This window comes from Emys orbicularis, chromosome 2 (genome assembly GCF_028017835.1).
Source record: "Emys orbicularis isolate rEmyOrb1 chromosome 2, rEmyOrb1.hap1, whole genome shotgun sequence".
NCBI lineage: Eukaryota > Metazoa > Chordata > Testudines > Emydidae > Emys > Emys orbicularis.
Window position 1 is genome coordinate 93,003,609 of NC_088684.1, and position 25,731 is coordinate 93,029,339.

The window sequence follows — 25,731 nt, forward strand, 5'->3', positions numbered from 1 at the left end:
GGTGCAGACTTATCTCCCTTTAATTTGTATTTTATTATTGCAAGCTAGTACAAAGCGCAACACCTTCAGTAAATTACAGCATAATTCTGGATGAAAATGAACCAGTTATGCGTTAGTCCATATGCAGTTACAGTCAATACATTTTATTCAATGCTATAACATTCTCAATTGTAATTCAACTTTATATAAAAACAAAAGTATAAATGAATACATGGCTACTGTAATTAACTCATCTTACTATAATTTTCAGTTGAAAGGCTTTTGAAAGTTTCAAGACACCATTTTTTAAAACAAAGATCCAGATCCCCAACTTGTGTAAGCTGTTGAAACACAACTGAAGTCAGTGTAGCTATGGCATTTTACACTAGCTAAGGATCTGGCCCATTAGTTCAGTCACTTGCAGCACCAGCGCTAAGGGTTTGCCTCAGAGTTGAGATGGCAGTGGTTAGAGAGAGATCAGTGCTATATTATAATGACTGAAAAAGAGATGATGTCCTTTCTCTGAAAAAGAAATCTGGATTCCCAGGGAATGGAGGAACCAGTCTGACACAATGGTGGTTCCCAGCTGACGGCCAGAATAATATTGTGGATCTTAGAGAAGCATCTTGACTTACAAAAAAAACTGACCACACTGTTGCCATTGCACCTATGAATTTTTAATCCTAAATTCATTTTCTCTTTCATAAGACAGATTTTTTTCATTTAAAAAGAACCTTAGCATTAAAGAATTTACAGAAATCTTTAATCCTTAGAACACTGATATTCTCCAACCAGCCAAATGAAAGCTCAGCAGAAAGTCCGTATCCAGATGCTTCAAATGGTTAAATTGCATAATTTTTTGTACAACCTAAGCTGAGCATTTTCTTATTCTTTTCTTTTTTTAAATGAAACTTTATCTTTGGTTTCTTGTATTTTTTCTGTTAGTCTATCCTTTGTTTCCTCCATCTTCTCTGTTAGTCTATCCTTTGTTTCCTCCATCTTCTCGGTTAGTCTATCCTTTGTTTCCTCCATCTTCTCACTAATCATGTCCCTGGTTTCCTCCATTTTCCCTGAGAGACGCTCTTTTGTTTCTTCCATTCTATCCTGCAGGTATTCCGTTACCGGAGGGGGTGTGGACATGTAGCCATGCTTACGAAGATACTTGACAGTAATGGATGTTCCTCCTAAAGTTACAGTGTATCTGGCAGGAGTTGCTATCTTAAAGGAAACCAAAAAAGTATCAAAATTATGTGTAAATGGGCTAGGATATTCTTTAGAAAAATCTCTCAATTTTTGTAAAAAGCTTATATTGGCCAACTCCAACTTTTAAAAAAAGGAGCTCCAAGTTATAAGGAAATAAATTAATCTATTCTGAAGTGCATTCTTCAGAAAAGCTCTCTCTCTCTCACATACACACACTTTCATTTGAAGTATCCCAAGTATTACAGGTTTGAAGAGAGATGCCAACTAGGTATAACTTCATGCACCCCTGAGATGTATCACTTCTGGGATGAAATGCAGCAGCTGTTTAACATCACAACAAGTTTACCCCTAAACTAACTTTTTTTTTTAAAATGCAAAGTGCCACAGGATCTTTGCTGACCGCAAGCGATCAGGAATTCCATTTTCCATCTCCTCCAAAAGCACAGTGCCTCTTTACTACATACCAATATGCACCATGGCATAAGCATTTTGCCTGAATTACATATACTAAAGAACCAATACTACTTCCTCAGTTAGGACTTAGAGGTCTCCCATGCAGGTAACAAGGTGATCTTGTCCTTGTGCATAAAACCAGAAGGTTTGTAGGTTCATTTCTTAAATAGTATATACCAGTGTAATACATTATTTTGATCATGCAGATCGAGAAAAGTGTGATTTTTTTTTATTGGGGGGGGGGGGGGAGTGACAACTGAAAGAATGAGAAGTTTAAAAACTATATACATTAAAGAAATGCAGACTGGATTTGTGCAGTGGCTAAGGGAGTATCCACATTAGGGGAAAAAAGGTGGTCATTTTACCATGTGTTAGCGAACACGCGGTAAAATCCTGCTGTGGACAAATAGTTCTCACTAACCTCTCGATCAGCTAACAAGTGTGAAAAGTACAAATGGCCTTGTCCACAGCAGGATTTTACCACATTAATACCCGTTTTCCTAGGCTACGTCTACACTACAGACCTTACAGCGGCACAGCTGTACCACTGCAGATACACCGCTGTAAGGTCTCCCATGTAGCCACTCTCCTACTGGCATAATTAAACCACCCCTAACAAGCAGCAGTAGCTATGTTGATGGGAGAGCATCTCCAGCCGACATAGCGCTGTCCACACCGGTGCTTTGTTGGTGAAACTTCTGTGGGTCAGAGGTGTGTTTTTTCACACCTCTGACAGAAAAGTTTTACTGACAAAAGTACTAGTGTAGACAAAGCTCGAGTGAAAACAAGGTCTAAATGAACCCTCTGGATAGTGCTGTCTAATCTCTCATCCTTTATTGCTCCTTTTCTTCTCCTACCCAAATCTTTGTTTCCAGCTCTGATCTCCATATAATGACATATCATCATGAAATGAAATAGGGAGGACAAATACTAATTCCTAATTCAGTGAGGGCTGAAGGTTTGGCAGCTCTTTAGCTACTTATAAATACTCTCTGCATCTGTCTCACTTTAAAATAATCTCACTTTGCTTAATTGCTACTTGTTGGAAAATACTAAACAATGCTATAAGACTTGAAGGCCAGTCACCTTTACTACAGGCTAGACACTGGCGTGGAATAAGACAGATAAGCCCAAAGAGAAAACCTAAGAAGTCATAATTTGTCTTGTTATGGACAGTCACTGCACCCAGTAACAAAAGAGCAAGTTCTTAAAAATATTTTAAATACTATTTAAACAAAACAAAAATAAAAGGAAGCAAATGGTAAGCAGCCACCAGGATGATTTGATAACCCAGCATGCAAAGTAAGACTGAAAGACTCTGTTTCATTACAAGAAAACACCAAAAACCAAAAATGTAAAAGGTGATGTAAGATTAAATGCCAATTCATTTTTCATAGAGTTTACAATAGCAAAGATAAGTTAGTATTGAACTTAAAATGTATTTTCTACTGTTTTCTAGCAACAAAGCAGATTCAGTCCTAGGCTGCATCAAACCAGGCCCCTGATTATGTAGAATTAAAAGGGACTCCTGCTTACTGAATAGAATTATCAAAACAGTGGCAACGGTTTATAAAAATTGTTTAGAAAATTCATTTAATACTTATACATTCTATACTATTTTCTGGGATTCTAGGACACCTAACCTCTGCTAATGGTTAAATGAAACCCTCTTGTTAAAAAGGGTATTTACTTTACAGGGAAATGTTATCCCAATATCCAAACTGAAGAATACTGGGAGAACTTGGCAGTTACCCCACAACGTGAGCATCTACAGAGGCGGCAGGAAATGTAAAGAAAAGGGATTAAAGTTGGTCAAATTAATATTCTCTTCCAAAAAGCAAAGACCCTGAGAAAGAGATTATTAGCACACAATTTTAGATTATTAATTCTTTGGGGGCAGGAATTATTTTTAAAATATGTCTGCACAAGTGACTAGCAAAATGGGGCCTGGATGTGGTTGGCCTCAAGACACCACCTGATGTTAAACAATAAGTCACTTGGAGTAAGTACAGGGCCAGATTTTCAGAAGAAAATAGAGCCAGCAGCTCTTATTGTTTTGGGAATGTCATCTGCATTTAGGAACCTAGATAGGAGATGAGTATTTCTGAAAATGTGGCCCTTAAATTTACATCAGGCTTGATCCTACTTCCCTCCATTTCAATCGGAGCAAAATCTTTATATTTTAAATGCATACATTCATTGACTACCTATAGGCATCAATATACTAAACTGTTTAAACTGGCAAGTGTCTGTGCCTTTACTTCATCATCCCTTTACTTAGGACAAAAGTTAGCTACATAACTAGTAAAATGCATTAAAACAATCAGATATGTGCACAACAAAAGGACAATGTATTGTATATAAAGATGTTAATACTTAGCTCTTGTACAATGCGTTACAGGTTCAAAGCACCGTACAGATTATGCAGATCTAAACCCAGAAAAAAAATAACCAAAAATCTGATCTTTAAGTACTGTATTAGGACAATTGGACAATGAAATCCCAACTAAGTCAGTGATGAAAGCATAAGTACTAAACTAAAAAATTCAGTAGAAAAAAAAAATTGCACTGTCACCTGAAGAACTCAAAGCATTTAAACTGTCACTCTCTAGCTCTGTGAGTTACGTATGGGGAAAACAGAGGTATTACACAGGATTGTCACCACTTCTATGGCATGCCAAACAGCCATTCAACAACAAACACAACAGTTTAGGAATATTTTAGTGATGCAAAGGTGCTTAAAAGCACTCTGACCCTTTTAACTTGAGTAATGTGAATATTTAGGTTTAAAACATTCATTTAAAAATGTCTAAACTATTAAGAGGGAGAACAGGGCTAATTCTTTCTGATCTAAACAATTCTCTTAGATCACTGGGCAATGTCAGAACTAATTAACTATAATGGTACCTACCTTATACATTGCATATGCAGTTAGCGCATATCCACTCTGAGAGTTTTTCAGAATGCTTACAATGCTTTCTGGAACCCCAATGAACTCTAGGAAAGGAACGACATTCACTCCTCTATCAAAGAAAAAGAGTTATACATAAAAACAGGATTATGTTTGAAAGGATCATTAAAACATTCAGCACAGCATTTCTTACTCTAAGCAACATGCTTGTTTTTAAAACACATTTTCCGGTATGTTTGTATTACATGTAAACAAACAAGATTTTTACATTATTTTAAGAAATGAAAGTAATAAATTATACCTGATGGTTTGAGCTACTACTTAATCAAACTGCGTCTGTCCCTATTTAGTATATTTGGAGGTAAGTAGATACACTGGTGCAAAGACAAAGTCATATTGATCTAAACCGTGAAGGCTCAGTTCATATGAGAACTGAGAACCAGCTTCACTCTAAGGGCCGGTCTTCACTGCAGCAGGGATAAATTTAGCGGGTCTAGTGAAGACCCGCTAAATTGATGGCAGAGCGCTCTCTGGTCGACCCGGGTACTCCAGCTGTCCGATAAGAGTAAGGGAAGTCGACCGGAAAGCGTCTCCCATCGATGCAGTGCAGTGAAGACACTGGGGTAAGTCGACCTAAGCTACGTTGACTCCAACTATGTTATTCACATAGCTGGAGTAGCGTAATTTAGGTCGACTTACCCCCATAGCGAAGACAAGCCCTAAGAGATGGAGACAGAGAACACAATATACTTGTTTGTTTTAACATTAATTTGCAGCCTACCCTCATAATGAGGTATCCAGGTTCCAGTCCCTCACATTTCCCCTCAAGATGCATTAAACCAGTGGTGGGCAACCTGTGGTCCGCATGCAGCCCATCAGGATAATCTGATTGCGGGCCACAAGACATTTTGCTGATGTTGACCATCCGCAGGCATGGCTTCCCAGTGGCCGCAGTTCACCGTTCCCGGCCAATGGGAGTATATGCAATTAGTTATACAAGAAATGGATTCTCCGATATTTAGAAATATTGTTCTAACATTTAGTTTTGCCAGTGTCACTGAAAGCCCTAAGATTACCTGTACAGGGTGCCCTATAAGTAGTATGCTATCATAGTCAACGTAATTTTCAACTTCTCTAAACTATTTTAGTGTTTTAGTCCTTATTCTGTGCATTATCAGTATCAGCAGGAATAAATACAGTATTGGAAATAGTGTGTTACCGAACTGTTGCTCTAGAAAAGAAAGTGCCTTTTTATAGCGTTAAACATTAAAATGTTAACTACTAAGTATTAGAAGACTCAGATTAGAAAACTAAGATGGGCCTAAATATGTTAACACTGCCTCTTTAAAATCTGTTGATAAATAATTTCAGACTTGAATAATTTAGCCTTATGTAACTATTATTCATGATCCAACTTACTTTTCACCTCAAGACGGTGCTGCTTTTCTAGTATGATATATTGAGGCTCTGCTTCTCACTAGTTCCTAATTAAATGTTTTCATTTGTGTCCATTTGTCAAACGTGTGTTTTAACTGCTAACTAAAGACTCAGACAAACTAGCTAAACTTTACTCAGTCTAAAATGTCTGGATGTGAGCATCAACTTAGATCCATCCAAAGCAAAATGTTTTAATAGCTTGGGACCTTTATTACTCTGAGATGGGCTAAATTTAGAATGACATTTGGATCTATAGCGCCTAGAAAGGGCAATTATGCCAGCTGGTTAGAGTAACTAAAACAAACACTTGTGTCATAATGCATTCTGATGTCAAAGGCCCATCCTTCCAGCCATAAACTATCATTGTTTCATGTCTTCTATTATTAAATACGCAACATGCACAGTCCAGAGATAAACATTTACTCCAATTCAACAAAAGTCACAGACTAATAAAACCTCCCTCTAATCTAAACTGATCTTGTAGCGGACATGAATATTGCTTATTCCAATCAAGGTGAGTTTCCAAAACAGAAACACACAGTTTTAAGTCTTCAGCAATTTCACATGAGATCTAGTGTGGCTAGATGAGAGTAGACGTGGTGGAGCGTTGATACATTAGTTTTATTACAAGATGTACAAATACTAACAAGAAAAAAAAGAGAAAGCAGGATGATTGATGGTATCCAGAGTTCATATTCAAACAAGTGTGTATGTCTGGCAGCCTGTCCAAATGATGTCCAGACCTGAAATGGCATGGGCATTGCAAATAAGGACTTGAGTATATTAGTAAGTGCTGCGTACTCCATGCACACCTGACACTCCCAGTGCTTTTTTGAGGGTCCAAAAAAGACAAGGATTAGTTTAAATAAAACCTCAGAAACAAAGCATCACAATACAATACATTTTCATCCACCACACTGTTTTGGAGAAGCATGGGGAGAGAGATGACAACTAATCTCAGTGATAAAACTAGTTTCTTGGGAGGAATAGGAGCAAATGACACGTTTTCTTCAGAGAGTTTCTACTAATGGGCCTAACCTAGACCACCAAACACCTACTGAAACTGGAAGTTTTGGTTCCCAGGACCTTCTAGGATTAAAGATAAAGATAGTAAAAGAACAAGGAATTCTTCAGAGGCTTTGTGTCCCTCTCACAAAAACCTTCTGAACGCAAAGATGGGGGGTGGGAGGGAACTACAGTAACTCCTCGCTTAACGTTGTAGTTATGTTCCTGAAAAATGCGACTAAGCGAAACAATGTTAAGCGAACCCAATTTCCCCATAAGAATTAATGTAAATATGGGGGGGGGGGGGGGGGGTTAGGTTCCAGGGAAATTTTCACCACCACACAAAAAAAGATCTCTCTCTCTATATATATACACACGCACACACACACACACATTATACATTTTAAACAAACAATTTAATACTGTACACAGCCATGATGACTGTGAAGCTTGGTTGAGTTGGTGAAGTCAGAGGGTGGGATATTTCCCAGGGAATGCCTTGGTGCTAAATGATGAATTAGCTTTTGTTTGAGTCCTCAAGGATTAACCCATTGTTAATTTAGCCTCACACTCTACAAGGCAGCACAAATGGAGGGAGGGGAGACAGCATGGCAGACAGAGACACAAACCCTGTGTGAGTGAGAGAGAGAGAGAGAGAGATGCGCATTGCCCCTTTAAGTACGCTGACCCCACTCAAAGTAAACTGCCTTGTTAAGTAGATCAGCAAGTTGAGACAGCAGCTGCTCCCAAGGAAGCTCCCTCGTCCTGAGCCTTGTCCAGTCGTCACCACCCCCCATGGAGATGGGGTAAGTGGGGTGCAGGAGCGGGGGGGGAGGAGACACCCTGACATTAGCGCTCCCCCCCACCACCCCCGCACAGCAAGCAGGAGGCTCCCGGAAGCAGCTCCAAGGCAGAGGGCAGGAGCAGCACATGGCAGTGGGGGAAGGGATAGCTGAACTGCCGGTAATTGATAGCCTGCTGGGCGGCTGTCGCACAGGGAACTTAGGGGAGCTGATGGGGGACTGCTGGTCCACCCTAGTTCCAAGCCCCCACCAGCTAGCTCCAAGGGGCTGCTCTTCCTGCAAGCAGTGGACAAAGCAAGCGGCTGCCAAACGACGTTGGAAGGGAGCAGATACCAAAGACAAGAAAACACCTTGCTACCACCTTTTCTCCTGCCTCTTCCACCTCCTACCCCCTTCAACTTGAAGTGAGAACCTACCTGGCACACACTACGGTTGAGACAGCCTGAAAAGCAAATATGGTATATATATTTTTTACCTACAAACTCTGTATCGTTCAAATTTCACCCCACACAAACATAAATTTAAATTCAAAAGAAGGTTTGGCCTATATTAGAGAGCTCTCCTTAGTTTCTTCTACCACATAGGGGAGGAAAACCAGAAGGGCGAGGGGTCAGGCCTACAGCGGATTTCACCCCCCTTTACTATTGTTTCAGAAAGGGGAGAACAAGCCACCATCTTTGCCACACAGCAGAGGCATCTGGAAACAGATGCCATTGTAAGGTCATGCGTACCATAGGTGCCAATTCAGTGGGTGCTCCAGGGCTGGTGCTCCCCCTTCTCCCCCCCAACGCCTCACACCCGCTGGGTGTCCCGCTGATCAACTCCTCCCCCTCCCTCCCAGCGCCTCCCGCCCGACACAATCAGCTGTTTCGCGGCGGGCAGGAGGTGCTGGGAGGAAGGAGGAGGAGCGGGGATGGGGAACTCTCAGAGGAGGGGGCGGAACTGAGCAGGAAGAGGCAGGGCGGGGGAGGGGACTTGGGAGAAGGGGTGGGGCAGGGGGAGGAGGACCTGGGGTGGATGAGCACCCCCTGGGCCCGCAGGAAGCCGGCGCCTATGATGTATGTATTGTTTTATTTTGGTGACAATTACATTCCTTCCAAAGGAAGATAAAGTATTTGGTATAGACAGACTGTAAGAAGTTAAATAGTACATAAACAACACATTGATATGAGGTCTATTCCCTTTCATTAACAATCTTGGGCTTTAGTAAGACATGGAAACTCCTTTTGCTGATGGAGTAAGTTGGGTAATTTCTGACACGTAATAAGATCTACATTGCAGATGTTCTTGTATATATTTGTCTCAGATTAATAGCAATAATGACCTTGTTACAAATCAGTAACTTACTTCATGGCTGCGTAGTAGAAGGATCCAAACCATACACTGGAAGTCAACAGATGCAGTGGAATCATAACTTTTCCATACTGTTTAAAAGTTCTCTTGAACCTCTGAAAGAGACTAATTGATTTGTCTTGTAATGGATCAGGCTCTAAAGAACTTGATTCTACAGGCGTCCCCTGGGGTATAACACTAGCTGGTTTCAAAGGGTTTTCTTCCTTTTGTTCTTTGTGGTGAGTGCCTTCTGGTTGGGATGAAAATACACCCAATGACTTTCCTTCCTTTGAGAGACAGAGTGCAGCAGATGCATGGAGACACTGTTTTTCAGGGCCCAATGCCAAAACCACTTTGCATCCAGTCTGAGGCAAGACTGGTTTCCCTTTTAAGTGTTGAAGGAAACCAGTGCGATGTGGTACCAAACATGTCCGATGTGCCAGCTGAAACACAGTCTGTATTAAATTCCTTTGCATTTTGATGACTGATGAGAGCTGGCTATAGTTCCTAGGGAAAGCAAACAAGAAAAAAGTTGATTTTTCTAAATTAAGAATGGCCATAATAATTGTATTTCAAAAGATTAATTTACAACTTCTTCAACGTGACTTTAAAATCTGAGGACACTTTCACGGATTAGAAGAATAAAAACGTATCATACTAAACCAGTTAGCAACTAAAGCTACACAGGAAACTGAAAAGTTTTGCAGCTATTTCCTAGTGGCACCCAAATCATCTTAATGCTCATGTATTTAATATTCTGAAAAGTGTGCTGTTAAATTATCTTCACAATTTATTTTCCTCACACTGAAAATGCTCATTCTTCTGCTTTATATGTAACTCTTTTACTATATGTACTCTTTATATGTAACTCTGATACTTTTAGCTGACAAAAATATATTACAACCTCACTAATTTGCTCTAATGACTGCATGGCGCTCTTTGTTAGAATGAGGAAAACAAAACTATAGTGATACTGGATCAAAGAATGTACTGATAATGGAGTTTAGTTTTAATGATTTACATTACTTTGTACTAAAATAGTAAAAATTATTTATTGTTTTTTGTTAAACCAATGACATTTTAGTAATTCCAGACCTAACAATGGAATGCTGCTATTGAATCTGTGCTGAGAAGTGGTGTGTGAATGAAGATTAACATGAGGAAGAATTAGTAGTTACACTGTAATTCAGAATTTCTCTCTCAAAAAGTATAATGCAATGAACATTTTTGAACTATATATAACCCAAATGAACTTTTTGTTTTAAATGTCTGGTGAGTATTTCTGAAAGTTCAATAGGACCAACTGACAGCTCCCATATACACACACACATGCAAATAATTTCAAAATAGTACACATAGATTGCAGAGTCATGTTATTCACAAAAATTGCAAGTTTTAGAGCAATAAGTGAAATTTTAACTATTTCCGTTCATTTACATAACGATAGCATGTTATAGCCCAGCTGAATGGAGACCTCTACCTTAATTTTACTTATGTTAACGCTGGTTAAGTCAGTTGCTGCTCCACTTACCTTTCAAACCTTCATACTTTTCAAATCTGCCTTTGATAGCATTTAGAATTTTAAATCCCATGAACAGTCTAAATCAACATTAGAAAACCAGTGGCATTGAATTGTACATTGCTGGTCTCCCTTTAGATTTGGCTACTTATATATATATATATATATATATATATATATATATATATATATATATATATATATATATATATATATATATATATATATATATATATATATATATATATATATATATATATATATATATATATATATATATAAAAACAGCAGCTTTGGCTGTATTCTCTATTTGGTAATTGAGGTGCAAAGTTAACTTTTTTTAGATTGCTAAGAAAGACTTCATGATGTAAATGGAAGTCTTGGGAGCACACAAAAAATTAGGCGTGTGCTTTTTGCTACTTTATGGGTGTATAATATAATGAAAGACTTAGAAGGTTCTTGACCCTAGAAATACAATTCTTGTGTACACTGAAGACTCTGATGAATAGAGAAGTAGGGAAACAGACGACATTACAAGACTGCAATTTAAGAGGGGAAAGGATTTTGGGTCAGTCTGAGGGTTGTCTACACAGGAACGGTTTACCCGGTGGACACATGTATTCTGGTAAAAGAGTGGCTTTTTTCAGTAGGGTTTAAAGTTTATCCCAAGCGACATAAGCTAAACTAAAAAAAAAAAAGGCACTAGTATTGGAATACTGTCTACACATTTTCTCAACCTTTGCAGTATACACAGGTATAACTAAACCAAAAGAGTAAGTCCACACTGCTTTGTCTAAAGAAGCTGTGACTTCCCTGTGTGAATCATAGCATCCACAAAACACTGTGCTTTTTCTTAAGTGCATAGCATTCTGGGCAGGTATCCCAAGAACGTTCTGCTGCTAATATCAAATCATTATAAGTTGTTTCTCCTGGCGGATTATGGGATACCTTCTGAAATTCTGGGCCCTGGGGTCAAACTTCTATGATTCCTTCCATAATATTCCAAAACCAATACCATTTTCAAAACTGTTGGTTTCAAACAAATTTTGTAAACTGCTCTCAGGCAGCATGGAGGAAGCACTGCTGAGCACAGTGATCTTGACCATCCCGCATACAAAACAGGATGCTCCCGATGTACTGGCCACCACTCAGGTCGGTGGCAGAACAGATAGACCACCACCACAATACTGTACAGAAACAGCTATTGGAGGAGGAGGACGACAAATTGGGCAGTTATTTCTACATGATATTTTCTTAGGCTGGTGTCACAGAGTAGAGTGCCACTTCTGGGCTCAGCCAATGATCACTAACTGATAGGACAGAACGCTGCTGCAGACCTAGGATGTTTGGCTGCAGAACTTTATGATACGGAATGCTGCTCTCTTGGAAAACTGTGCAAAGCTCGTCCTGGAGTTACATTGGTAAAATACCAATGAGGCCCACTCAGTGTGCAGAAGCATGTGACCATTGCCTCTGGAAGCTTGCAATGCCCAGCTGCTACCAGTCAGTAACTAACCAGTCTGGTTGGCAGATCAACTTTCAGGGGTGTTGGTCATAGAGGTACACCTCTATGTGTTGACTGCGAGGGTGTTGCTGTCCTGGGTCATTAAGCTTGGCAATGCACAGGAGGTTACTGATGGCTTTTGAATGTTTGGGGATCCCATATAGAGGCCATTGATGTACCCATGCGTCCCTGATGCCAGGATATGTAGAAACTCACCTCTGGTTTAGGCAATGAAAAATGGAACTTTTGCTCCCAAAACTACTATAAACATGTATGGTGTCAGGGTTCCAGCCAGTTGTCTGGGAGAATCGGTTTACTTTCTGCTTCTCTGGCTTATGAAGCTTTTTGCTAAACACATGGATAGGAGAAAGAACTGTTTAACTATAACCTGAGTAGCTGCAGAATGACTACAGAGCATTTGGAAGACTGAAAGAAAGGTTAACATATCTCATGACAAGGCAAGAGGCTTCTGAGAGATATCGGTCTTGTATCATAGATGCTTGCTGTGTTTTTCACATCTGAGAGCAAGGGAGAGAGCCTCATCAATGGGTGGGAAGTGAAGAGACTTCTGAGATGTTATGACCAGCTAGAGAGGATGCCTCTAATGCCCCTATGAGCCAGGGAATCACTGTGCTTGTACTTAGACAGCATGGTATAGGGAAGGAAAACGAAAGTAATGTAATTTAATAAATGAAGTGTATACAATGTAGCAAAGACTTGTGAATTGATTTTATTAGGAATTGATTTTCTCTTGAATGGTCTTTATCAGGGGAAGAGTCACCCTGGTGGGTCCTGCTGGGGATTAAAATGTCTACCATTGGGTCTGACACCTCGGTGAACTCCTCCATCTGTACCGCGTGGTTCTGAGCAATCTGCCTTAGAAGTTTAAGGTGGGCTCTGCTGCCGGGAAGTGGGGGGCCCATTGTCTCATCTGGAAATGATGAGGCGGAGCCCGGAATATGGGGGGGTTCTCCTGCCCATCCAGCTCCTCAAAATGGTGCGGCTCCGCCCCAGCCACAGCGGTGGTACCGTCCGTGGTACTAAGTGAAGCCATGGTGCCGGGTACGGCGCTGGGTCTGTTGTCGGTGCTGGGCGCGGTACCAATCATGGCGCTGGCTGATGCCCGGGAGAAATCCCTGGCCCTGGACGCAGTCCTTCTCTCGGATACGATGGAAAAGGAGCGTACAGAGGCAGACCCCTGGAAGTGGTGGTAAGCCCATGGGGTCCAAAAGGGCCACTAGGTCGGCATCTGAGCCACTGTGGTGGCCACGGTACCGGAGGAAAGGTTTGGGTCATCCCTGCTGACTGGGAGTGCCAGCGGCTATTATGTCGGCTTCTCCGGCACACACGAGTCTGTGTCCGATGCGGACTCCAATGAGTCCATGCGTAGGCACCATGGCGGAGTCATGCTTGTCGGTGCCAGGGATTGTTGCCGGGGTGACATAGATCGTTGCTGAGTCATAGCCGGCTTGCCCCTGAACTTCACCGGTGGCCTCTGAGTTGTTTGGGGACTCAGGACTGGTGCTGTGACACCGTGGTCGGGGGAGTGCAAGCCTGTCAATGTTATCAGGCCCCGCGCTACCTCATAAGTCTCGGGTGTGGAAGGGAGGTCCAAATCCTCCACCTGGGTCTCCTCCGGTGGCACTGGACTCAACGGTCCCTCCCGGGGGCCCAGAGTGGACGGTGCCAGTCGCTGAGCTGGAGGGGAGGTGCGGTCTCCCTCCCTTGGGTTCACATTCCTGTGCGCGGGAATGGGAGTGCCCTCTATCAGTCTTCCTGTGCTGCTTCTTCAGAACAGAAGACTGAGCAGTGCCGAGATTGATCCCGTGCCGTGTTCAGCGCATTGAAGACGAGAGACGAAACGTTCCAACGACCACCACTGATGGTAAGAAGGAACTGGAGAGGCAGTGGGTCGGCAGGACCCTATATGCGCCACCATGAAGGCGCGACTCCAGGGGGCTCCAGAGCCGACCCGACAGGTGCTGCTAGGGAAAAACCTTCCAGAAAACTGTGCATGCAGCACATACACACCTAATTGGAATCCATATGAGCAAGCACTCGAAGATGAATAAATAAAATGGTGCAGAAATAACCAAAAGGACAGAATGAACTTGTTTGTGCAGATGGGGTCACAAAAATAAGAAGGTGGGATTGTAATTGTTCACCTTGTCTTCGGGAGTAGAATGATGTGGGAACTGTCTATCCTTTGCAGTTGGGGGTGTGAAAAGGGAATCTCAAGTTTGCTGTATTCTCAATAGGATTAATTAGGTTAAGGTGTTGTCTATGTGAGCACAGCATAACAATGTTCTCCAGCTAACTTATCTGCTTCTGCATCATGTTCGACATCCTTTCCTGCAAGTCTATTTCCCTGTCCAACTGGTCCATACACTCTCTTGACAGCTCCTTGGCATGTCCCCAGTTGTCCTTTCTCACTTGTTCTTGTCCTGCTGCATAAGTCCTATAACCACAAGTGGCCAATTTACCTTGTTAAAATTTTAGATGTTTGAAATCTAAAAGAGCTCAGGGTAGTGACTAAATTATGGTCTTGTATGCATTTCTTACTGGTACACTTCTTGTTTTTTATTTTGCCACAACCAACCACTTTGGATGACTGTCTTCTAACATTTTTTCCATTGCACCACCTGGAAGGCAGAGGGAGCATCAAGTTGCAAGGAGAAAGTACGGAGGCACATTTTGGTTTAGGGATTATGAGAGTAAGAATTTTGGGGGAAAAAGATGCTCTTAGTAATTTAATTTTCCAAATTGGATGCCACCTTGAGTGCGGAGGCTACAGAAAGGCCAAGTAAGCAGAGGACAACCATGTCTGCCCTCTGCTGTAGCACTATCTGCCAGCCATGACAGTGCAAACCCAGTATCCAGAAGACAGGTTTTCAGATCCCACATACAGGCAGAACGGGACAGCTAATTGTAATACAGCACTTTATACTTACTGGATGAGGACGCCTCTTCAGCATTGTCATTCTGTCTCTCTGGCTGGGTCTCTGGTGGTGTCTCCAGATGGATCTCTGGATGGCAGTAAGGCATGCCAAAGAGATTGTGTAGTCCAGGGAAAATTCCTCCTGCATGGGATCCAGAGTTTCCTATGTGGTTTCTGAAGGCATGTCTGCCTCATCGTGGGCCATGGCCAAACTGTCCAACATATATTGGGTTTCTGTGACAGCCTCTTGAGCAAAAAATCCAGTCCTGCACACATACTGGGAGCAATATGAGAGGTCTTGTTTTTTGTCTTTGACATTTTTGTAGTTCTGTCACAAGACCATGCCTTTGGCACAGTGCTGGCACGTGTTCTGGGAGTACTGCTTTTCCTGCATTTACGTTACTAAATTTGCATTCCAGTGACTACCAGAAAGATGAGACTGAACTTGTTCCTCTCTCTAGAGCAGTGGTTTTCAACCTTTCATTTGCAGACCCCTAAAAAATTTCAAATGGAGGTGCGGACCTCTTTGGAAATCTTATGACAGTCTGTGGAGCCCCAGGGGTCCGCGAACCACTGGTTGAAAACCACTGCTCTAGAGAGTAAGGAAGTCCAGGATCTCCTGATGAGACCATGTGAAAGCACTGGACATAGTGGCTGTAATGGACTTGGCATCTGAACTAGAGTTACAAGCAGATGTGCTTGTGTGTATGCCATCATTTAAACCAGGGATGGAGAGAGAGAGCCTCTCGAGATGACTCCAGAGCAGCGGAGAATGCTCAGATAACCAGACAGGCCAATCCAGATGTGAAACAAAGCAGTGTGGGATAGCTGTTAGAGAACTACCTGTAGAAATACTGGTAATTCAAAATGGGGATGCATCCACATGAACCTTATAGCAGTATATAACTAATTCCAAAATAGAATTATGTCACATCCAAAGTGGATTAATTATAGCAGGATAAAACACAAGATGAAACAAAAAGAAGATAATTCATGCATGGATGCAAGGCAGTTTATGCCAATAAAACCTAAAGATATACAAAAAATATTCTCATGTAGATGAGGCCTAAGAGTGTTTACCTGTGGGGCAGGGAAGTATATCAGTGTAACTACGCTGGTTTAAATTCACACTTTACGTTACACCAAAAAAATCTTTCCTGTGTAGAAAGGCCTGATTAAAAACTATTTTTCATTTGTGTTTGTTAAAATTTAAGTAACACTTCAATTACAGCATGACAGAGTTCCCAATTCAAACTCATGAGCCTTTACCCTTCGTGTCCTGCTGTGAAACCAGGGAAGCCTACACTTGACATTTACGATATTTCTAAGGGATTTTTTGGGGGGGTATGTGCAAGTGTAATATTACGTCTTTTGTATGTCAAAGAATCAAATCAGGGCAAACCCAGTTTTAAAAAGTCCTTTATAGCAGAGGTTCTCAAACTGTGGTCAATGGACCACCAATGGTCTGCAAGCTCCATTCAGGTGGTCTGCGGATAGTTCCCTCTAAGGTGTGTGCCTGGGCGGCTGCACACAAGACAATGAAGGGCCACCCACCTAATTAGTGGAGACGCGCAGGCATTGCGCCACTAATTAGGTGCCTGGACACTGGAGAAGACGCACATGTAAGGTGAGGTGGTAGCCTTGGGGGGGGGAATAGCGGGTAGGTGGGAGGGGGCAGTGGGGTGGGGTGAATTTGGGATGTGCAGGGCTGCAGCGGCCAGAGAAAGAGGCAACTTTCCCCAGATCCAGGGTTGTGGCTGCTGGAGAAAGACAGCCCTCCTTCCCGGCCTCAGCTCTGTGGTGGGGAGACACACCCCTCCTTCCCAGCCCCAGCTCAGGGGCTGCCACGGTGGGGGAGAGAGGGCACATCCATCACATTTGAAAGGTAAAACTACTGATATGAAAATATGAGTTGTGTGTTTTTATTTGTAGAACAAAAAAAGTTTATTATTAAGCTTTTTTTTTTTTTTTTTTTTTAAATATAGTGTTTTTTTCCAAAGTGCTTTTCAATAGTTAGCTAATGGTACAAACAACATTTGGAAAGATCATTAAGTGGTCTGCCGAGACCCTCAGCAATTTTCAAGTGGTTCGCGGGGAAAAAAAAGTTTGAGAACCACTGCTTTACAGGTTACCTTTACTGTAAGATGGGTGTACAACCAGTTGAAAATCTGCACTCACAGTAGTTATTGATGGGGTCCTGCAGGATCCGGTACTATTCAATATTTTCATCAATGACTTGGATAACGGAGTGTATTATATGCTTATAAAATTTGCAGATGATAGAGTTGCAGGCACTTTGGAAGACCAGATTAGAATTCAAAATGACCTAGACAAAGTGGAGAATTAGTCTGAAATCAACAATTAAATAATGTCAAAAGCACAGTACTACACTTAGGAAGCAAAACCAAATGCACAGACACAAAAAGGGGAATAACTAGTAGGCAGTATTACTGCTTCAAAGGATCTGGGGGTTATTGTGGATCACAAACCAATTATGAGCCAACAGTATGTATAGTTGGGAAAAATACATCTGGTATGCATTAACAGGGGTGTCATATGTAAGACAGGAGCTAATTGTCCCACTCTACTCAGCAATGGTGAGGCCTCAGCTGGAGTTTTGTGTTCAGTTGTAGGCACCACACTTTAGGAAAGATGTGGACAAACTGGAGAGCAACAAAAATAATAAAAGTGTTAGAAAACATGATCCACGAAGAAAAGTTAAAAAACTGGGTATGTTTAGTCTTGAGAAAAGACCTGATAAGTCTTCAAATATGTTAAGGATTGTTATAAATAGGGCAGTGATCAATTGTCCTCCACGTCCACTGAAGACAAGACAAGAAGTAATCAGCTTGATCTGCTCCAAGGGAGATTTAGGTTAGATGTTAGGGAAAACTTTCTAACTATATGGATAGTTAAGCATTGGAATAGGCTTCCAAAGGAGGCTGTGAAATTCCCATCATTGTCTAACCTGTTCTTAAAAATCTCCAAACACTAACTTTCCAGTCCTACTTTCCTATGATCCTAAGTCTGCATGCAAACAGAAGTCTAAGATGTGACTTCCCCACATTAATTTGCAAAGTCTAGTGGTGCCCCACAGAAGTGTTCAATATTGTTTAGGAAGACTTCTACTAATACAATATTTTCGACAAAATAGCTTAATGCTAACATGAAAACAAGATCTTAAAGAACTTAAATTCATCCCTTTCTGCTACTTATTGCTAGCAGAATTATACCACCACCACTCCCGCCAACAAAAGAGACATCCAGTTTTTCTTGTAAATATCACTCTACAGAAGTGGGAAGAGTAATTAGTCGTCCCCCCCCCAATATTTTCCTCTTTTTTCCATGAAGTATCAGTAAGTCTTTAACTGGGTATTAATCTATAATCTTAAATGTGACAGTGTTGACTATTCTGCTAAGTGATTTAACTAGGAAAATCCAGCAACTGTGTTTGTCCAAGGCAGCTGGACATACCCGATACAGTCATACATTCTTGTACAGGGTCCCCAAACTGTAGTACATGAGCTTGCCAAGAAGTGAATTGATAGAACACCAGTTTTTTAAGATGGTGGTATGTTAACCAATAAAGTTAGGGAACATCTGTAATGTGAACCACATTCAGTAGGAAACCGTTGCACATTCCAGCAGCAGTGAAGGATACTGTGCCACAATCGTAAGCCTTGTCTACACCACACAGTTTTGTCGGCAAGAGGCAGCTTTTGCTGGCAAAACAGTGAAGGTATACACACTGGAATGCTACTTTTTGGGGGTAAAATTCTCCTATTTTGCCAACAAAATAAAACCACCTCAACGAGAGGCATAATGCTTTTTGCGGCAAAGTTAAAGTGACGAAGGGCAGCATCTACTTTGATGATTTGTTATGTTGCCATAACCGCCTCCCCCAGTATCCCACCTCTGCTCACTGTTTTGAACTCGGCTGCCCTGCATACAGCTACACAAGCATGTGCCCTTCTCCTTTCAAAGCTCTGGGAAGTTCTGACAGCTGGACATGCTGCTCTGTTCCAACAGCAATGAGCAAATAATTAATGTGGAATCCTGCTCTCTCCAGCACCAGAACAGCGGCAGGCAGACTGCTGCTGCAGGGAGGGAGGAAGGAGTGGGCTGCTGCACTGTGCAGAACCAGGGAGGGAGGTGGGGGCTGATGTGTGGGGGATGTTCCCCTCCCCCACCTTAGGACTGGTTGCTTCCGGTTGCTGTCTGAAGTTAAAGAGACAGCATGCCAACACACGACACACTCACTCTGCCCCAACGCAGATACTGTCTCTCTCACATATTCACTCCCCCACCCCAATCCCCCAACACACACTGTCTCTCCCCGCACACACACACACACACACACACTTCCTCCCCACCCCACTCCCGCTTCAGTTGAAAAGTAGCTAGAAATCTAGTAGGATGCCCATGGAACAATGGGATTGAGAAACCTACATCACCTGACGCTGTACCTGCCCCATGAGGCACTGCAAACCCTTCCCAAAGCACCCTGTTGCCAGTTGTACAGTGGGATAGCTACCCACAGTGCACTGCTCTGTGTCGATGCAAGAGCTGCTAGTGTGGATGCACTCTGCCAAGACATGCTAGTGTGGACATGCAACAGTGGTTTAATTAAAGTAGTGGCTGTACGTCAGCATAAACTTTTGTCAACAAAACTCTGTAGCATAGACAAGGCCTTATTCTCTGTGGTATTTCCACATGTGGCTGTGTCTTCACTGGCACTTCTAAATCTCCCACCACTGCGCTACATTGGTGCGGCTCCAGTGGTACTAGCACTAGCAGAGGCTGGTCACCAACATTTTTACATTATTGTATCTAACCTTGCCTTGCTTGGTCACAACATAGTTTAAATCTGCAGATAGATGGGATCTAGCTAGATCACAGAACTATAATAAAGCCTTGGACAAATTAAGTCTATAGCTAGATTTTAATATTCACTGCTGTAACTGAGTCTGTTGACAAAGCAGTATTTATAGTGTAGACAGACCTTAAGTAGAATAGGGAACAGCTTTTCTTAAAGATCTTCAAGTGTTAGTGATAGAACTTTGGAAAAAAGTATTAGAAAGTATATAAGTAGAAGAGCTTTATTTTATATCTGTGTGTTCAGTTAAAGACGTGGGATGTTAAACAGTAGGTTTGTACTTAAAAAGCATTTCAATTACTCTTTAAGATGAGGTGCAGTTTAGCTAATCTGCATCTAACTAGAAGTGACAGAAATACTCCCACCCCCGCCTTTACTTTGACAGGAGTCAGAGATCTGAAGTTTTACATTGTACTTAGTTCTACCTTTTAACACCACACTAAATTAAATCTCTACAGCTTCTTAAAACAAATACAACATACAAAACTCTTTATAGCTCTTTCTAGGCTGTTACATTTCTGCACCCTACTGCAGTCACTGCTTCAATTACTTTTTTATTGGATGGTGCTAATTCCAACTCCATAGTAACCGCTCAGTATCCCTGCTCTGTAATACTGAGCAGCTATGCTGGGCTCTTTCCTTTAGAAGTTTTATTCTGCCCTCTACTGAATTATTACAGAATTACCACTTGAACTTCAGAATGTATTGCAACTATTAGCATTGTATTCGTGTCCCCTTACCACATTATATTGTATTAAAAAAATACAACTTTCAGAAAAATTGGTTACTGCTTTTTCTTTCAACAGGTCCCCCGGGCTGTTTGTGCTCTTCCCATGAGTTAAATAAACACTACCTATGAAATAGATGAATAGGAGACTAGATCCATAAACTAACAAATAGCCTTTTAAATGATGTCTGATTGGATTTATGGCCAATTATTGGAGGTTCAATATAGTCCAAAATTTGCTTTATGCATTTTTGTTTTTGGGGGTTGTTAACTGAGCAGTAAGTCCTCTTTGAGCTAAAACTTAAGCAAGCAAGCAAGCTTTGGCTAAAAGGTAGCTTTATTTTTTTTAAGCTGTCATATTCATTTTTAAAATGATTTTTCATAGTTACTTCAAAATATGGAACTCTATACTTTGCTAAGGGAGTATAACATTAGCCAAGCCTTTAACTTTTCCCATCAAGCTATAATCGTAACAGACTTAGCACTTTAATGTTTTATAGCTGTTTGCAATATTTACATGTTCAAAGACCAGAAATCCTCAGGTCTATCTGGAATATAGTAAAACAGAAGGGCCCTTTAGCAACATCTGGCACGAATAACTACACTGATATCACCTTCAACTGAACATATAGATCCTGCTCTACCTCTTTCAAGGGAGGACTTTGGTTTCAATGTACTTCCTCTGCATCCAAATCACCAAAGAACAACTTCTTCAGCTAAAATGTGGATATTCCACAATCGTTCAGAGGCTATCATGGCAGTCGGGGCTTCAGCGCAGGTAGTACAAGCCTGGCGCAGAACCTGGGTATGTACTTGGCTTGTTAGCCTGCTCTAATGCCCACGCTGCACTCTCTTCACTCGTATTGTTACTTGTGCTAGCTGGATTCAAGTTAGCTCAGATAGGCTACTCTGTGCACAGCTTTTGCTGTGTCGACATACCCTTACCACCTTCATTTGGTCACAAATTGCCGAGGAATATATTCCTCATTATGAAAACTAGTCTTCCTCCCATCCCCCATGACTACCTCAGCGCCTACCTTTGTCGTTCATAGCTTTAACATGATTGACATGTTTCTAGTTAGTGTCAGCGTTGCTAGTCAGAGCCGCAACAATATCACTGAAACTGAGCAGAACTATATCACCAAGGCTGGGAATGCTATGAGCGGCAGCAGAGATACTGGAGCTGTCTGCAGGCTCAGGATGACAACACCACATGTTTACTTTTGCTGGGTTATCTTTACAACCATAATGGTTATGATTCACTTTAAAATTAATTTCTAAATCCATTGCTTAGACCTCTGAAAAGGACAAATGCTCAGCTGGCAAGAGAATTTTTCAAATCCTAAGTCAGCCACTTATAACTATCTTTAAAAAGGAGAATAGAGCAAAGTGATGGGGATGGGACTGCAGCTATTATGACCACTGTATCCTCCAAAAGCATACTGGATTCCAGGAGACGAGATCAAAAAAAGTCTCTAATTGCTAAGGGCAGTACTTCAATGCATAATTCCTTCTGCTTCATAAAGAGAAGAAAGAAAGAGAAAGAAAGAGAAAAGATATCTAATGGAGTAACCAAGAAATCGACTTTTAGATCTAGACATTCTTAAGGAAGGCAGACAGATGATCAACTGGCATGTGCTGGAGCCAAACAGCATCTTTAAACTTTTTTCCCTTGCCACCCTCTGTTGAAAAAGACATCTGAAGTCACTGTAGTGGCAGGAACAGAGCTATAATAATAATTAAAAAAAAATCTAAATAAAGATAATCTAGATACTATGATCTTTTACAATGTGTCCTCAACCATCTCATTAATTCTTCCGTTTTTCCTTAGAGTCTGGAAAGACAGACTACTGATAAGCATTATTTCTGATAACTGATGACAATCAACAGTACACTTGTACAACTCTGTTTTTAATTGTTTCTTTAACTATAACTCATGAACAAGATCAGTTTTTGGGCAACATCAGATGGCAGATCCATAGGATGACAAGAATAGCTGGGCCAAGTGGCATTTCCCCTTTCAAGTCTCCAAAAATAACACAGGACCTACCTAAAGCATTTTACAATACCGTTTTGCTCCACAGCAGAAGAAACTTCACCTCTGGAATTGTCAGTGCAGCATGCACTGAACTGTGTTCTTGTGAGGGATCATGAAATGGGCAGAAGGTGTGATGAGGCATAATTTGTGAGAACTGAGAGAAACATTGAGGGTGGGAAGTGATTGGGTACTTTTAAAGAAAGGATCAGAACTGTTCATAGAAGAGTAAAAAAGAGTATCTCCTTGAAATTCAGAGACTAAAGAGGTCACAAGTTACTATTTGCATTGAAGTAGCACCTAGAAGCCCCAACCACAGCAACTGTTAGCAATTGCTAACAATCTAAATAGACAAAACAGGCAGAGTGAGAGAAAGATGATTAGAGAGGACTCTCCTGTCAGAGTATCTGCTTTTATCAGCATTTTCTTAGTGAAAGTCTGAGATAAAAGTCTATTGGAAATGTAGCTGACCCACTGAAAACATCAGGAAGCCACCACTATAGTGAATTATCAAGATTCTAGCTAGATCTACTGATATTTAACGAACGGATTCAGCCACTTTAGGACAAGGATCAGCCTCAGATTCCAAATCTCCTGTAGACTACAACGTACCTCAAGCAGATCCCTAAAAATGTGGTTCAAGGGAACTGGTCTGAAGCACTAAGAACCATGAGACCCCAGAATTTTTAACACTTTACACTAGCGTGAATGCAGCAGCTCAAGTATGGCTTTGCAAATGTGACAGCCATCACCCACAGTAGACCAACCAGGTGATCAGACACAATCACCCAAGTTAACACTTCAGAGGCTTTGTCTACACTAGCACTTTTGTTTGTGGAGAAAAAAACACCCCTGACCAAGATAAGTTTCACCGACAAAAGCACCAGCGTGGACAGCTCTTTGTTAGTGGGAAATGCTCTCCTGCCGGCATAGCTACCGCCGCTCATTGGGGGTGGTTTAATTATGCTGGCAGAAAAGCTCTCTGCTGCTGGCATAGAGTGGCTACATGTGAGACCTTACAGCAGTGTAGATGTAGCGGTACAGCTGTGCTGCTGTGAGGTCCGTAGCGTAGACATAGCCAGAAAAGAGATGCTCTGACTTTCTCTTGATGGGGTATGGGTACGTCTCCTCCCCCACACCTGTTCCCTGAGCTCCACCCTCACCCCTTGCTTTATAGGCTCCATGCGTCCAATTGAGGCGGAGGGAGTGGTGGTGGCACACACCTAATCACCACCTTCTTGTGGAGTCAAAATAAAATATCACAGCAAACTGTGCTCATATTCATGATTTGATTGCTGATCAAAACATGTAAGAGAGGAACAGTGAAGTAGTTAATGTTAATATCTATCAGATGGCATCTGAATTAAAGTCCTATTGAGGTGAACGGGGCAGTTCACAACTCTTAGCAATTCTTTCAGGCTTACTGAAAATATGGATAGACCTGGCTGTATTTTACATTTTGTTCGCTTTAAGAAGGTTATCTTTCTCAAATCTAAGCTTACATTCAGGAACACAAGGTAGCCTCAAAAACAAACAACTGCATTTGGGTAGGAATCAGCATCCTGGCTTGCTTTCTTTGCTCTCTGGGTTTGTTCTTGAAGAGGTCGACATCTTCAAAATTCAGCTTAGTCTATACTTAAGTTTGACTGGCATAACTATGTTGGTAAGAAGTGTCATTTTTTTTTTGTTACCAACATGGTTATGCTGGTGTAAGTTCTAGTGTAGATGCAGTTGTAGTGCTATAAAAGTGCTTATATGTTAATATAACTGAGCCTATGCTATGGTGTTTTTGCCGTTTTAACTATGCGGACATAATTAAAGCAGCAAAGACTTTTACTCCTTCCTTTTATCACACTGAATTTATTGGAGGACAACCTCAGCATTCTCCTTAAAGAGTTTGCAGAGAAAAAAGTGTCACGTTGTATTCCTACAATTCTTAGCATAACCACAATAAAAGAAGGGCATCATTCCTTTTGACTTTTACTTTCCATTCCTGGAGTCCAAAGTGCTAGGAGGAAGGACCTCTCTTTTCCTGCATACTTTTAGAAGATCAGATATATGGGTGACTGGGGAGGTTAGCTGAGGCAAAGTGGGAGCAAAGAAAACCCCGAACACTCAGTAGGCAGGTTCCTGCTGCCTCCTTGCAAAAAAGGCAGAGAACGGGATCAGAACATGGGAGGAGGAATACGAGGAAGAAGATTTCTCAAATCTGAGGCTCCCATCCCTGCCTAAAAAGGACCCTCTCTACTTGCATTAGCTGTAGCCACATCCTATGAACGTAGAAATTATTCACATAGAAAGCAGAATACATTGCTGCAACACGTTCTCAGAGAAAGCAGCTCACGGAGTGTAGAGAGTCAAGGCCCACCCAGACTTGTTTCTCGGAGGGAACAGAAACATGCTGGAGCGAGCACAGCTGAGATGGCAAAAGCACTTTTACACAACAGCAAATTCAGACACAAGCTCCTTCGCGGCCGCCTTCGCTCGTGGGGCCTGACCGAAGTGTGGTTTCCAAAGCAGGGAGCGGTCAGGGCGATCGCCAGGGAGCGCCCTCTCCAGCGCTGGGGCGGCAGCAGCACGTTTCGACACCGACCGCCTCGGCCGCGGAGGAGAAGGAGGACGGAGGCCCCTCGCTCCCCGCCGACCAGGGACCCCCGAGCCCGACGCGCCCCCGCCCGCCCCTGCCGGCAGAACGCGGGGATCGTACCTTGCGCTCAGGCCGCTGCTCCATAGGGCCGGAGCCACAAGGTCACACGCGGGGGGCAGCGCTGGGACCCGACTGCAGCGGCCTCGCCCTGCCTCCAGGCAACGTGTTTGTACTAAACTGCTCCCCGGAGCCCCACCACCTTCAGGCCTGATTGTTCACACTGCGCATGCTCCACTGCAAGGCCTTCTGGGGACTGTAGTCCTGGAAATCGTCAGGCCGCTGTCTTCACGGCCAATTTCCTCCCTTCAGATGCGCTCTAGACTGGAGAGGAGTCACGTATGCGCGTGCGCATTTGGTGCCCA

At 42.1% G+C, this 25,731-nt stretch overlaps 1 protein-coding gene across 4 annotated transcripts; it reads right to left on the bottom strand.

Annotated features, from left to right (window-relative positions):
* On the bottom strand, window positions 1–25,626 carry FAM210A (family with sequence similarity 210 member A). 4 transcript variants are annotated; one of them, XM_065397896.1, is made up of 5 exons: window positions 25,430–25,626; window positions 17,263–17,410; window positions 9,139–9,630; window positions 4,547–4,658; window positions 1–1,197 (listed from the first exon to the last, which is right to left on the bottom strand). In XM_065397896.1, the coding sequence occupies exons 3-5, from the start codon at window positions 9,597–9,599 to the stop codon at window positions 865–867; spliced, it is 906 nt and encodes a 301-aa protein (XP_065253968.1). In that variant the 5' UTR covers window positions 9,600–9,630; window positions 17,263–17,410; window positions 25,430–25,626; the 3' UTR covers window positions 1–864. The 4 variants fall into 4 exon arrangements, with proteins under 4 accessions (XP_065253968.1, XP_065253969.1, XP_065253970.1 ...); XM_065397897.1 differs by having other exon boundaries at window positions 17,217–17,410; XM_065397898.1 differs by lacking the exon at window positions 17,263–17,410.
* Window positions 25,627–25,731: the final 105 nt, after the last annotated feature.